General features: G+C 40.9%; 1 protein-coding gene across 1 annotated transcript in view; it reads right to left on the bottom strand.

The window, feature by feature from the left end:
* Positions 1 to 15,690, bottom strand: part of LOC140187657 (integrin alpha-E-like) — a 308,395-nt gene that overhangs the window by 34,428 nt on the left and 258,277 nt on the right. The window contains exon 31 of the mRNA XM_072243179.1: positions 5,792 to 5,884. Coding sequence (XP_072099280.1) covers positions 5,792 to 5,884 — 93 coding nt within the window. The remainder of the gene's footprint in view (positions 1 to 5,791; positions 5,885 to 15,690) is intronic.

The following is a 15,690-nucleotide window of genomic DNA, read 5'->3' on the forward strand; positions in this document are numbered from 1 at the left end:
AACACCAGACCCCTTGTTGAAAAGAGAGAGAGAGAAAAAGAGAGAGAGGCGAAGACTGCTCATAGCATGTTTACACTTCTGCCAGGACACTGGAAGCTTCCAAATTCTTACAGAGAGAGAAGGGAGGAGCTGCTTGATGGACAGTTGGTGTTCAGCACGATGAGATAAATAGAAGGTCAGCTGTTAGACCTACAGACACATGGTTTTGGACACTGAAGGAGCTTTGTTGTGCACACAGAAAAGGTGAGTTTTGGAGGATCGATCAGGTGGATTGATTAGTGGCTCTTGCAGTGTGAAAAGGGTATGACCAGTGGGGAGTTATTTGTGTGTTCAACCCTCTCCTGGGTTGATAATTCCATCACAGAAGAACGGTCCCTGTTGTTGTGGTCACAGTCAGTGACTTCTAAAGGAATTCGGAGGACGACAGGAAAATCGACGGTGTCAGCTCACCCGAAGACTCAAACCTTTCTCTGTCTCTCCATCACTACTCAACTCAATACCACAAACTGAACTGAACTGAACTTTACTCATCATTGTAAGACTATCTATTTACCTCTAGACTTGAAGAAGCTTGGTTTTCATATATTTCCACACTTATACATATTTAATCATTGCTAATGTGTTTTATATATCTGATTTTATATTACTGTATTGCGTAGTTACTAATAAATTCCATTAGTTAATAGCAATACTGGACTCCAAAGTGTTTTCCATTTCTGCTGGTTCTTTAACCCGTCACGGGGTACATGACAGTAGAGTAGTAGATGTAGTGTATATGGATTTCAGCAAGGCATTTGACAAGGTACTCCATGCCAGGCTTATTGAGAAAGTAAGGAGGCATGGGATCCAAGGGGACATTGCTACTTGGATCCAGAACTGGCTTGCCCACAGAAGGCAAAGAGTAGTTGTAGACGGGTCATATTCTGCATGGAGGTCGGTGACCAGTGGTGTGCCTCAGGGATCTGTTCTGGGACTCCTTCTCTTCGTGATTTTTATAAATGACCTGGATGAGGAAGTGGAGGGATGGGCTAGTAAATATGCTGATGATACAAAGGTTGGAGGTGTTGTGGATAGCGTGGAGGACTGTCAGAGCTTACAGTGGGACATCGATAGGATGCAAAACTGGGCTGAGAAGTAGCAGATGGAGTTCAACCCAGATAAGTGTGAAGTGGTTCATCTTGGTAGGTCAAATATGATGGCAGAATATAGTATTAATGATAAGACTCTTGGCAGTGTGGAGGATCAGAGGGATCTTGGGGTCCGAGTACATAGGACACTCAAAGCTGCTGCACAGGTTGACTCTGTGGTTAGGAAGGCATACGGTGCATTGGCCTTCATCAATCATGGTATTGAGTTTAGGAGCTGAGAGGTAATGTTGCAGCTATATAGGACCCTAGTGAGACCCCACTTGGAGTACTGTGCTCAGTTCTGGTCGCCTCACTATAGGAAGGATGTGGAAACCATAGAAAGGGTGCAGAGGAGATTTACAAGGATGTTGTCTGAATTGGGGAGCATGCCTTATGAGAATAGGTTGAGTGAACTCGGCCTTTTTTCCTTGGAGCAACGAAGGATGAGAGGTGACCTGATAGAGGTGTATAAGATGATGAGAAGCATTGATCGTGTGGATAGTCAGAGACTTTTTCCCAGGGTTGGAATGACTAGCATGAGAGGGCACATTTTAAGATGCTTGGAAGTAGGTACAGAGGAGATGTCAGGGGTAAGATTTTCATGCAGAGAGTGGTGAGTGCGTGGAATGGGCTGCTGGCGACAGTCATAAAGATTGATACAATAGGGTAATTTAAGAGACTCCTGGATAGGTACATGGAGCTCAGAAAAATAGAGGGCTATGGGTAACCCTATGTTATTTCTAAGGTAAGGAGATGTTCAGCACAGCTTTGTGGACCGAAGGGCCTGTATTGTGCTGTAGGTTTTCTATGTTTCTATGTAATCTTTTCAGAGTTAAGAAAGCAGGAAACATCTCCCATACTATCAAAGGTCTGAGAGAATCTGAATAGTTCATATTTACCATGTTAATAAGAACAAACTAGTATTGCAGGCAAAAACAATGAAATGTCTGTGTTCAAAGACTAGGTCATGAGACCTATCTGAGAATACTGTCTGGAGCAATGAATTCCACACTCCCATTTAGACTTATTAGCTGAGTTTGTGTTTAAGGAGCTCAATATTCTAAATGTTTGGTGTAAAATACATATTAAAAAAAAAATCAAATCCAGGCTGCAATAACCTGAGCATAACTATCACACAACATAAGACCATAACATACAGGAGCAGAATTTGGCCGATCGAGTCTTCTCTGCCATTTCATCATGGCTGATCCATTTTTCCTCTCAGCCCCAATCTCCTGCCTGCTCCCCGTATCCCTTCATGCCCTGACTAATCAAGAATCTGTCAAAGGCCTGAATCTATCAACCTCTGCCTTAAAGATCTGGCTTCCACAGACAATTCCACTGATTCACCATCCTCTGGCTAATGAAATTCCTCCTCATCTCCATTCTAAAAGATGCTGCTTTATTCTGAGGCTGTGTCCCCTGGTCTTAGACTCTCCCACCATAGGAAACATTCTCTCCACATCCACCCTATCAAGGCTTTTCACCATAGGTTTCGATGAGACCACGCCTTCTTCTTCTGAATTCTACTGAATACAGGCCCAGAGCCACCAGACACTCTTCATATGGCAAGCCATTCAATCTGGGAATCAATTTCTTGAACCTCCTTTGAACCCTCTCCAATTGCATCACATCTCTTCTAAGATAACTAGCCCAAAGATAACGCACTATTCTATTCTTCACAAAGCCATGCTGACTGTCCCTGATCACACCGTGATTCTCTAAATGCCCATAGATCCTATGTCTAAGAATCTTTTCCAACAGCTTTCCCACCACAGACGTAAGGCTCACTGGTCTATAATTAGCCAGACTATCCCTACTACCTTTTTTGAACAAGGGGAAAACATTCGCCTCCCTCTAATCCTTCGGTACCATTCCCGTGGACAACAAGGACATAAAGATCTTAGCCAGAGGCTCAGCAATCTCTTCTCTCGCCTCATTCAGCAGCCTGGGGAATATTCCATCAGGCCCTGGGGACTTATCCGTCCTAATGTATTTTAACAACTCCAACATGTCCTCTCCCTTAATATCAACATGCTCCAGAACATCAAACTCACTCATATTGTCCTCACCGTCATCAAGTTCCCTCTCATTGGTGAATACCGAAGAGAAGTATTCATTGAGGATCTCGCTCACTTCCACAGCCTCCAGGCACATCTTCCCACCTTTATCTCTAATCGGTTCTACCTTCACTCCTGTCATCCTTTTCTTCTTCACATAACTGAAGAATGCCTTGGGATACTTGCCAAGCCCTTCTCATGCCCCCTTCTCGCTCTTCTCAGCCCCTTCTTAAGCTCCTTTTTTGCTACCCTATATTCCTCAACAGACTCATCTGATCTTTGCTTCCTAAACCTCATGTATGCTGCCTTCTTCCACCTGACTAGATTTTCCACCTCACTTGTCACCCATGGTTCCTTCACCCTACCATTCTTTATCTTCCTCACCAGGACAAATTTATCTCTAACATCCTGCAAGAGACCCGTAAACATCGACCACATGTCCATAGTACATTTCCCTGCAAAAACATCATCCCAATTCATCCCTGCCAACTCCTCTCTCAAGCCTCTGCAATTCCCTTTACTCCACTGTAATACTGATACTGATACATCTGACTCTAGCTTATCCTTCTCAAATATCAGGGTGAATATGATCATATTGTGATTACTCTCCCCCAAGGGTTTTTTTTTACCTTAAACTCTCTAATCAATTCCAGATCATTGCACAACACCCAATCCAGAATAGCTGATCCTCTCATGGGCTCAACCATGAGCTGCTCTAAAAAGCCATCTCACAGGCACTCTAGAAATCTCCCCTCCTGTAATCCAGCACCAATCTGATTTTCCCAATCTACCTGCATATCGAAGACCCTCAAGATTATTGTAACATTGCTCTTTTGGCATGCATTTTCTATCTCCCATTGTAATTTGTAGGCCACATCCTTTTACTGTTTGGCAGTCTGTATACAACTCCCATCAGGGTTTTTCCCTTTGCAGTTCCTTAGCTCTATCCATAATGATTCAACACCTTCCGAATCTATATCACCTATTTCTAATGATTTGATTTCATTTTTTACCGACAGAGCAATGCCACCCCTTCTGCCTTCCTGTCTATCCTATACAACGTGTACCCTTGGATATTAAGCTCCTAGCTGTAGTCTTTCATTCATGATTCTGTGATGCCTACAACATCATACCTGCCAATCTACATACAACTGTGCTGCAGATCCATCTACCTTATTCTGTACACTGAGTGCATTCATATATAACTCCTTTAGTCTTGTATTCGCCCTCTTTGATTTCCTCCCACCATGCTCAATCTTTGATTCCTATTTTTGTCTCAGGTCTTACCAACATCTGCCTCCACAACCTCTCCACTAATTTTTCTGGCATTCTGGTTCCTATACCCCTACAACTCTACTTTAAACCCCACCGTGCAGCATTAACAAACCTTCATGCTAAGATATTAGTTCCCCTCCAGTTCAGGTGTAAACCATCTCTTCTGTACAGGTCCCCCCTTCCCTGGAAGGGAGACCAATGACCCAAAAGTCTTATGTCCTCCCTCCTACACCACTCCTTAGCCACGTATTAAATTGTATAATCTTCCTAGTTCTAGCCTCACCAGCATTTGGCACAGGTAGCAATCCTTAGATCACAACCTTGGAGGTCCTGACCTTTAACTCAGCACTGAACTCCCTGAACTCCTTATGCAGAACCTTATCACTCGTACCTACTTGGGCCACGAGTTCTGGATGTTCACCCTCCCACTTAAGAATTCTGAGGACTTGATCCGAGATATCCTTGACCTTGGCACCTGGGAGGAAACATACCATCCAGGAATCTCGTTCTTGCCCATAGGACCTCCTGTCCATTCCCCTAATGAATCCCCTATCTCCACAGAGTGCCTCTTCTCCCCCCTTCCCTTCTGAGTCACAGAAGCAGTCTCAGTCAGCCTCTGTGACTTTCCTCTGTTAGCTCATCCCCCCAACAATATCCAGAGTGATATATCTGTTGTTGAGGGGTAATTTTTTTTTTGGCTTGTTAACCCCTTTCCTCTTCCATACTATCTCTACCTCTATATATCCTATCTATCACCCCTTTAGCCTCCCGAATGATCCAGAGTTCACCCAGTTCCAGCTCCGACTCCTGAATGTGGTTTTTTTAGAAGCTGCAGCTGAATGCACTTCTCACAGTTGTAGTGGAGTTTCCCTGCCTTCCTGCATCCCACAAGAGAAGCATTGCACTATCCTGCTAGTCATCCCTACCCAGCTGAGCAGATATAAAGAGAAGGAAAAAGCTTGATCTTCCCTGCAAGAAGCCCCAACTCAATTCCTCAACCAATACAGAGGAGAAGTATTCACTTAAGATTTCCCAAAACCCAACATATAAATTTACCACATTGATCCTTAAGGGGGTCTGCTCTTTCCCTAGCATCTTCCTTAGCTCTTAATATGACTATAGAATCTTTTAGGACTCTCTTTCACTTTATTTTACAGGAATATCTCATGGCCCCTTTTAGCCCTCCTAATTTTCCACTTAAGTGTGGTCCAACATTCCTTATGCTCTTTAACTAACATATGCCTCCTTCTTTGTCCAGACATCTTAAATGAAATGTTTTATTATTTGCTAATAGTGATTTAATTATATTAAATTTAAAATTAACATTACCTGATGCAGTTTGAGAATTTCTTGACCCCGTACTTTAATTGGGATTGATATGGTTAGGTTTATTGTAGCATTGTAAGGGTTATCCATCGTAACCTGTAAAATTAGCAGTGCGTTAGTTGTCTTTGGTAGAAACACAGTACCCTAATAGATCTTCTATGTGAGGCAGTTAAAATTATACAGTACTGTAAAATGAAAGTTAACCACTTGTTCCTGTACTATATCGGACAGAAATATGGTCAAAGAAAGCATGTCTGTGACTGTATTTCATTAGGAGTTTGAGGAAATTTGGTATGTCACCAAGTACTCCAGCAAATTTCTATATACACATCGTGGAGATCATTAGGGCTGGCTGCATTACTGACTGCTACGGAGGTTCTAATGCACAGGATCAGAAAAAGCTGCAGAGAGTTGTAAACTCTGCCATCTCCATCATGGGCATTATCCTCCCCACAATTAACGACATCCTTGAGAAGCAATGAAGTCAACTAGTTCCATCCAAAAAAGTCCATTTCAGAAAAAGTAACTTGTTACAGAACATAGAACAGTACAGTGCCTTCAGCCCACTATGTTTGCTGACTTTTTAATCTACTCCAAGATCAATCTAACCCTTCCCTCCCACAGAGCCTTCTAATTTTCTTTCATCCATGTGCCTATCTAACAGTATTTTAATTGTCCCTAATACATCTGCCTCAACTACCGCACTTGACAGCGTGTTCCATGCACTTACCACCCTGTTTTTTTTTTTGAAAACCCTACCTCTGTTATCCTCTCTATATTTTTCCTTCTATCACCTTAAAAGTATGTCCTCTCTTATTAATCATTGTCTGCTTGGAAGATAGGTACTGGCTGTCCACTCTATCTATGCCTCTTATCATCTTATACACCTCTATTAAGTCTCATCTCATCATCCTTTATTACAAAAGAGGAAAATCCTAACTTGCTCAATCCTTCCTCATAAAACACACTCTCTAATTCAGGCAGCATCCTGGTAAATCTTCTTTACACCCTCTCAAAAGCTTCCGCATCCTTCCTCTAATGGGACAACCAGAATTGAACATCAGAATTTTATAAATCTTCGGCAATACCTTGTGTTTCTTGAACTCAATCCTCCAACTAATGAAGGTCAACGCACCATATGGCTTCTTAACCACTTTAATCAACATGTGTGAAAATTGAGGGATCTATGAACTAGTCACTGACCTCAAGGCAGGATATTTTCCATCTACTACTACCCTCTGTTTGTTGTGGGCAAGACAATTTAGAATCTGAATCAAGTTGAATATCATTGGCATATGTCATGAAACGTGTTGTTTAGTAGCAGCAGTACATATTGTCCCACCTCCCCTTCATGCCCCATCTGTTATTTATTTATTTATCATTATTATTAATTATTCTTTCCCTCTCTCTCTCTCCTTTTTCTCCCTCTGTCCCTCTCACTATACTCCTTGCCCATCCTTTGTGCTTCCCCCCTCCCCCTTTCTTTCTCCCTAGGCCTCCTGTCCCACAATCCGCTCCCTTCTCCAGCCTCATATCCCTTTTGCCAATCAAATTTCCAGCTCTTATCTCCATTCGTCCCCTCCTGTCTTCTCCTATCATTTCTGATCTCCCCCTCCCCCTCCCACTTTCAAATCTCTTGCTGTCTCTTCTTTCAGTTAGTCCTGACGAAGGGTCTCGGCCCGAAACGTTGACTGTACCTCTTCCTATAGATGCTGCCTGGCCTGCTGCGTTCACCAGCATTTTTTGTGTGTGTTGCTTGAAATTCCAGCATCTGCAGATTTCCTCACGTAAAGCTCCTGGTATGGATGGATTTACAGTAGAATTTTAAAATGTTTTTCTGACTCATTTTCTTCTTGGTTAAGTAGAATTTTTAAAGATGCAATTACCACAATCCTTTTATGAAGCATCCATTTCCTTAATTCTTAAGAAAGATAAAGATTCTACTGTATGTGCTCCATACAGACCAACATCTTTGTTGGATGTAGATTTTAAAATTCTTTCTAAAATAACGGCAATTAGATTGGAAAACGTGTTGCCCAAAATTGTTTCAGAAGATCAGACAGGATTTATTAAAAATTGTTACTGATACTTTAATGTTAGGAAATTATTGAATTTTATATATACTTCCTCACCTGAAACTCCAGAATGTATTATTTCATTGGATGCTGAGAAGGCATTTGACAGAATTGAATAGAAATATTTGTTTAATACACTTGAGAAATTTAATTTTAGTTCAAAGTTTATATCCTGGATTAAATTGATATAGTATACACCTTTGGCCTCTGTAGTTACAAATAGTCAGAGATCTCCCTTTTTTAGGCTTTTTTGTGGTACTAGACAAGGCTGTCCTTTGAGCCTTTTACTATTTGCCATTGCTTTAGTACCCTTGGCAATTGCGTTTCGAGACTCACCAAATATATTTGGCATTATTCGGGGCAATGAAACACGTAAGGTATCACTATATGCAGATGACTTGTTATTATATATTTCTAATCCAGAGAGATCCCTTCCTTCAGTAATATCATTACTTTCTCAATTTAGTAGCTTTTCTGGTTGTAAATTAAATTTTGATAAGAGTGAGTTATTCCCATTAAATGCACAAACTTTAACTTACAGAAATTTTCCATTTAGTTTGGCTACAGAATACTTTATGTATTTAAGGTTAAAATTACTATGAAACATCAAGACCTATTCAAGGCTAATTTTTTACCTTTAATTGATCATATTAAACAATTATTAACTAAATGGTCTCCGATGTCCTTATCATTAGTTGGTCGAATCAATGCTATTAAGATGATAGTTCAACCTAAGTTTCCTTACTTATTTCAGGTAGTACCAATTTTTATTCCTAAATCCTTTTCTGATATTATTGATTCTAAAATTTTTTCATATATATGGCAGAGTAAAACTCCCAGGTTGAGTGAGAAATATTTACAGAAATCCAAAAAGGATGGTGGTTTGGCGATGCCAAACTTTAGATTTTACTATTTGGCAATTAATATCCGAAATTTAACCTGTTGGACCCAAGAGTTAGATAAAACCCAAAGCCCAGGGTGGTTGAATCTTGAACGTGAGTCTGTGCAAGGATTTTCATTGGTGTCTATTTTAGGGGCTTCGCTCCCCTTTGCATTTACTAAATTGAACAAGCAAATTACTAACCCAATAATTAAATATACAATACGAATATGGTTCCAATTTCGTAAATTTTTTGATTTGGATAAATTTACCCTTTCCAGCTCTATTTTATTTAATTTTTTTTCAACCATCCAGAATTGATCAAGCCTTTCTTTTTGGAAAATGAAAGGAATAAACTGTTTTCATGATTCATTTATGGATAACTGTTTTATGTCTTTTGAATAGTTATCTAATAAATACAATTTACCTAGATCGCACTTTTTTAGATATCTACAGATTAGAAATGTTTTGAATGTTACTTTGCCTACCTTTCCGAAGTCATATCAAATTGATATTACGGGAAAAAAATTAAGTTTAAATCCCTTACAAAAGAGTGTAATAACAAATATCTATGACTTGATCATGAAAATCCCTTCAGGGGTATCTGATAAAATAAAGAATGAATGGGAATGAGAATTTCAAGCAAATATATCCATAGAAGAATGGGCAAAGATTCTTAAATTAGTTAATACTTCTTCAATGTGTGCTAGACATACCTTAATACAATTTAAAGTGGTTCATAGAACATATATGTCAAAAGATAAATTAGCCTGTTTTTATTCCCATATAAATCCTATGTCTGACAGATGTAACGCTGAGGTTGTTTCTTTAACCCGTATGTTCTTGTCCTGCCCTCTTTCGAAAAAATACTGGAAAGACATCTTTGATATTGTTTCAGCAGTTTTACATATTAATTTACAACTTCATCCTATTACGGCAATTTTTGGATTTCCAGTGATTGATCCTAATTATTTATCATCTTCAGCCCGCCAGTTGATAACATTTGTTACGCTGATGGCCAGAAGATCCATTTTATTTAAATGGAAAGATTTTGATCCCCCTACTGCATTTCAATGGTTTTCTCAAACTATAGCTTGTTTAAACCTAGAAAAAAATCAGGAGTAGCACGGTTAATTCCTCAACTAAATTCGAGAAAACTTAGGAGTCCTTTATTCAATATTTCCGTACAAATGACTTAAGTTGATTTTCTTTTTGAACCCTTTTTCCTAATATTTAATTGTTTATGGAAGGAGGAACGGAGTCAAAGACAGAATAATTATAATTGACAAATTATGGCAGCCCAGTTTTTTTTTCTCTTTTGTTTTCTGTTTAGTTTAGGAGGTTTTTGTTTTTTTTTGTTTCTTTTTTCTTGAACAAATCTTTTGAATTTTTTTTTGGTTTCAATTATCAAGAGGTCGGGAGGACCTGTTTAGATATGATATTTGAAACTTATGTTTGTATATATGATTGCTATTATTGTAATCCTGTTCTCTTGGTATTGTTATTATTGATATGTTCATTTAACTGATTATAATGCAATAAAAAGATTTGAAAAGAAAGAAACCTTCCTGAACACATCTAACAAACTCCACCCCATCTAAACCCCTTGCTCTAGGGAGATGTCAATCGATATTTGGGAAATTAAAATCTCCCATCATGACAACTCTGTTATTATTACAACTTTCCAGGATCTGTTTCCCTATCTGCTCCTCGATATCCCTGTTACTATTGGGCAGCCTATAAAAAACGCCCAGTAAAGTTATTACTGTTCCTAACCTCCACCCACAGAGACTTCGTAGACAATCCCTCCATGACATCCACCTTTTCTGCAGCTGTGACACTATCTCTGATCAACAGTGCCACGTCCCCACCTCTTTTGCCTCTCTCCCTGTCCTTTCTGAAACATCTAAGACCCAGCATTTGAAGTAACCATTCCTGTCCCTGAGCCATCCCTGTAATGGCCACCACATCATAGCTCCAAGTACTGATCCACGCTCTAAGCTCATCCGCTTCGTTCACAATACTCCTTGCGTTAAAATAGACACATCTCAAACCGTCCATCTGAGTGTGTCCCTTCTCTATCACCTGCCCATCCTGCCTCACACACTGTCTCCAAGCGTTCTCTATTTGTGAGCCAACCGCCTCTTCCCCAGTCTCTTCAGTTCGGTTCCCACCCCCCAACAATTCTAGTTTAAACTCTCCCCAGCAGCCTTAGCAAACCTGCCCTCCAGAATGTTGGTCCCCCCAGGATTTAAGTGCAACCCATCCTTTTTGTACAGGTCATCCCTGCCCCAAGAGAGGTCCCAATGATCCAGAGATCTGAATCCCTGTCCCCTGCTCCAAAACCTACAGCACAATACAGGCTCTTCAGCCCACAATGCTGTGTCAAACATGTACTTACTTTAGAAATTACCTAGGGTTACCCATAGCCCTCTGTTTTTCTAAGCTCCATATACCTATCCAGGAGTCTCTTAAAAGACCATATCATATCTGCCTCCACCGCCACCGCCAGCAGCCCATTTCAAGCACTCACCACTCTTTGCGTAAAAAAACCTCTCCCCTGACATTTGCTCTGTATCCATTTCCTTTACTCTTTTTATTTCCAATATGGTTCTACTATTGTTATAGCTTGCAATCTACATTCGTGACTTTGGGCTGATTGACGGTGTGATTTTGGGCGACAGGGCAATCTGCCGCTTTGCTGTCTCTGAGAGGTTTCCATGAGGCTGCGACTAAAGCCTGAGGTATAGAGGCCAGGAAGACCGGAGGCGGGACATGGGCCCGTGATCAACTCCATCTCTCATCAACATTGCCGATTAAAGTGGTAAGGAAAACTGAAGTCCTCGAGGCGGGTGTGGAGGGTGAGCGAGTGTTCAGCACCGTTTATCAGCCTCTCGCTCACATTTATTGAATGGCTGTGTGTGGTGGTCTCTCGCTTGCTGCTCCCGAGGGAAGGTCCTTGTGTTCCTCATTCCCTCAATGCTGTTGTTGGATGGGCCACAACAAAGTTTAATTGACGTGGATTGTAGATTTGGACTTTTAGGTGTATCATGTGTTCTAGCTCTGGTCGTTCTTATTTGTTACTACCTTTTGGCTACTTTTGAATCGAGCAATGTGCAGATAATGAACACTGAGCTGAACTATACTGAAATATGTCTTTTCATTTTCTGGTTTTATATTCTGTTTTTTGATTTTATTTTTGTTGATATTTGCAAGATTTTTTTGCAAAGGGGGAGGAATTTTGATGCTTGACATTTTTCTTTGGCAGGTTGGTTCCATGGTTCTTGTTTCATGACTGTCTGTGGGGAACATGAATTTCAGGGTTGTATACTGCATACATACTTGGATAAATATATATATATTTTGACCTTTGATCAATTTGTTTTGTCACTTCCTCGAAGAATTCAATCAGACTTGTGAGGCACGACTTACCCCCTACAAAACCATGCTGACTATCCCTAATCAGTGTGTGCTTCTCCAAAAGCTCATAAATCCCATCTCTAAAAATCATCTCTAATAGTTTGCTCACCATTGATGTAAGAATCAGAATCAGTTTATTATCACCAGCAAGTGTTGTGAAATTTGTTAAATTAGCAGCAGCAGTTCAATGCAATACAAAATATAGAATAAATAAATTACAATATAAGTATATTGAATAGATTAAAAATTGTGCAAAAACAGAAATAATACACATTTAAAAAAGTGAGGTAGTGTTTATAGGTTCAATGTCCATTTAGGAATTGGATGGCAGAGGGGAGAAGCTGTTCCTGAATTGCTGAGTATGTACCTTCAGGCTTCTGTACCTCCTACCTGATGGTAACAGTGACAAAAGGGCATGCCCTGGGTGTTGGGGGTCTTTAATTGGATGCTACCTTTCTGAGACACCGCTTCTTAAAGATGTCCTGAGTTCTTCAGAAACCATAGAAACCATAGAAACTACAGCACAGAAACAGGCCTTTTGGCCCTTCTTGGCTGTGCCGAACCATTTTCTGCCTAGTCCCACTGACCTGCACACGGACCATATCCCTCCATACACCTCCCATCCATGTATCAGTCCAATTTATTCCTAAATGTTAAAAAAGAACCCGCATTTACCACCTCGTCTGGCAGCTCATTCCATACTCCCACCACTCTCTGTGTGAAGAAGCCCCCCCTGATGTTCCCTTTAAACTTTTCCCCCTTCACCCTTAACCCATGTCCTCTGGTTTTTTTCTCCCCTTGCCTCAGTGGAAAAAGCCTGCTTGCATTCACTCTATCTATACTCATCATAATTTTATATACCTCTATCAAATCTCCCCTCATTCTTCTACGCTCCAGGGAATAAAGTCCTAACTTATTCAACCTTTCTCTGTAACTGAGTTTCTCAAGTCCCGGCAACATCCTTGTAAACCTTCTCTGCACTCTTCAACCTTATTTATATCCTTCCTGTAATTTGGTGACCAAAACTGAACACAATACTCCAGATTCGGCCTCACCAATGCCTTATACAACCTCATCATAACATTCCAGCTCTTATACTCAATACTTCGATTAATAAAGGCCAATGTACCAAAAGCTCTCTTTACGACCCTATCTACCTGTGACGACACTTTTAGGGAATTTTGTATTATTCCCAGATCCCTCTGTTCCACTGCACTCCTCAGTGCCTTACCATTAACCCTGTATGTTCTACGTTGGTTTGTTCTTCCAACGTGCAATACCTCACACTTGTCAGTATTAAACTCCATCTGCCATTTTTCAGCCCATTTTTCCAGCTGATCCAAGTCCCTCTGCAGGCTCTGAAAACCTTCCTCACTGTCTACTACACCTCCAATCTTTGTATCATCAGCAAACTTGCTGATCCAATTTACCACATTATCATCCAGATCATTGATATAGATGACAAATAACAATGGACCCAGCACTGATCCCTGTGGCACACCACTAGTCACAGGCCTCCACTCAGAGAAGCAATTTTCTACCACCACTCTCTGGCTTCTTCCATCGAGCCAATGTCTAATCCAATTTACCACCTCTCCATGTATACCTAGCGACTGAATTTTCCCATGCGGGACCTTGTCAAAGGCCTTACTGAAGTCCATGTAGACAATATCCACTGCCTTCCCTTCATCCACTTTCCTGGTAACCTCCTCGAAAAACTCCAACAGATTGGTCAAACATGACCTACCATGCACAAAGCCATGTTGACTCTCCCTAATAAGCCCCTGTCTATCCAAATGCTTGTAGATTCTGTCTCTTAGTACTCCCTCCAATAATTTACCTACTACTGACGTTAAACTCACCGGCCTATAATTTCCCGGATTACTTTTCGATCCTTTTTTAAACAACGGAACAACATGAGCCACTCTCCAATCCTCCGGCACTTCACCCGTAGACAGCGACATTTTAAATATTTCTGCCAGGGCCCCCGCAATTTCAACACAAGTCTCCTTCAAGGTCCGAGGGAACACTCTGTCAGGTCCCGGGGATTTATCCACTTTAATTTTCCTCAAGACAGCAAGCACCTCCTCCTTTTCAATCTGTACAGTTTCCATGGTTTCACTACTTGATTCCCTCAATTCCATAGATTTCATGCCAGCTTCCTTAGTAAATACAGATGCAAAAAACCTATTTAAGATCTCCCCCATTTCCTTTGGTTCCGCACAAAGCCGACCACTCTGATCTTCAAGAGGACCAATTTTATCCCTTACAATCCTTTTGCTCTTAATATACTTGTAAAAGCTCTTTGGATTATCCTTCACTTTGACTGCCAAGGCAACCTCATGTCTTCTTTTAGCCCTCCTGATTACTTTCTTAAGTATTTTCTTGCACTTCTTATACTCCTCAAGCACCTGATTTACCTCCTGTTTCCTATACATTTCATACAACTCCCTCTTCTTCTTTATCAGAGTGGCAATATCCCTTGAGAACCAAGGTTCCTTATTCCTATTCAATTTGCCTTTAATCCTGACAGGAACATACAAACTCTGCACTCTCAAAATTTCCCTTTTGAAGGCTTCCCACCTACCAATCACATCTTTGCCAGAGAACAACCTGTCCCAATCCACGCTTTTTAGATCCTTTCTCATTTCTTCAAATTTGGCCTTCTTCCAGTTCAGAACCTCAACCCTAGGACCAGATCTATCCTTGTCCATGATCAAATTGAAACTAATGGTGTTATGATCACTGGAACCAAAGTGCTCCCCTGCACAGACTTCCGTCACTTGCCCTAATTCATTACCTAACAGGAGATCCAATATTGCATCCCCTCTAGTTGGTCCCTCTATATATTGATTTAGAAAACTTTCCTGAACACATTTTACAAACTCTAAACCATCTAGACCCCTAACATTATGGGAGTCCCAATCAATGTATGGAAAATTAAAATCCCCTACCACCACAACTTTATGTTTCCTGCAGTTGCCTGCTATCTCCCTGCAGATTTGCTCTTCCAAGTCTCGTTGACTATTGGGTGGTCTGTAATACAATCCCACTAATGTGGCCATACCTTTCCTGTTTCTCAGCTCCACCCATAAGGACTCAGTAGACAAGCCCTCTAATCTGTCCTGCCTGAGCACTGCTGTAATATTTTCCCTAACAAGCAATGCTACTCCCCCACCTTTCATTCCTCTGCCTCGATAAGCTGCCAGTCCTGCCCCTCCTGTAGCCAAGTTTCACTAATTGCTACAACACCAGAATTCCACGTGTCAATCCACGCCCTCAACTCATCCGCCTTCCCCGCAATACTCCTAGCATTGAAATATATACACCTCAGAAGACTTTTACCACCACTCACAACCTTTCTATCAGCGGATTTGCTTAAACCTTCAACATCATTTATTTTCACCCCAGTCACACTGTCAGCTCTGGCACTCTGGTTCCCATCCCCCTGCAAATCTAGTTTAAAGCCTCCCCAGTAGCACTAACAAACCTCCCTGAAAGGATATTGGTCCCCCTGTGGTTCAAGT

This window comes from Mobula birostris, chromosome 25 (assembly GCF_030028105.1).
Source record: "Mobula birostris isolate sMobBir1 chromosome 25, sMobBir1.hap1, whole genome shotgun sequence".
NCBI classification, from domain to species: domain Eukaryota; kingdom Metazoa; phylum Chordata; class Chondrichthyes; order Myliobatiformes; family Myliobatidae; genus Mobula; species Mobula birostris.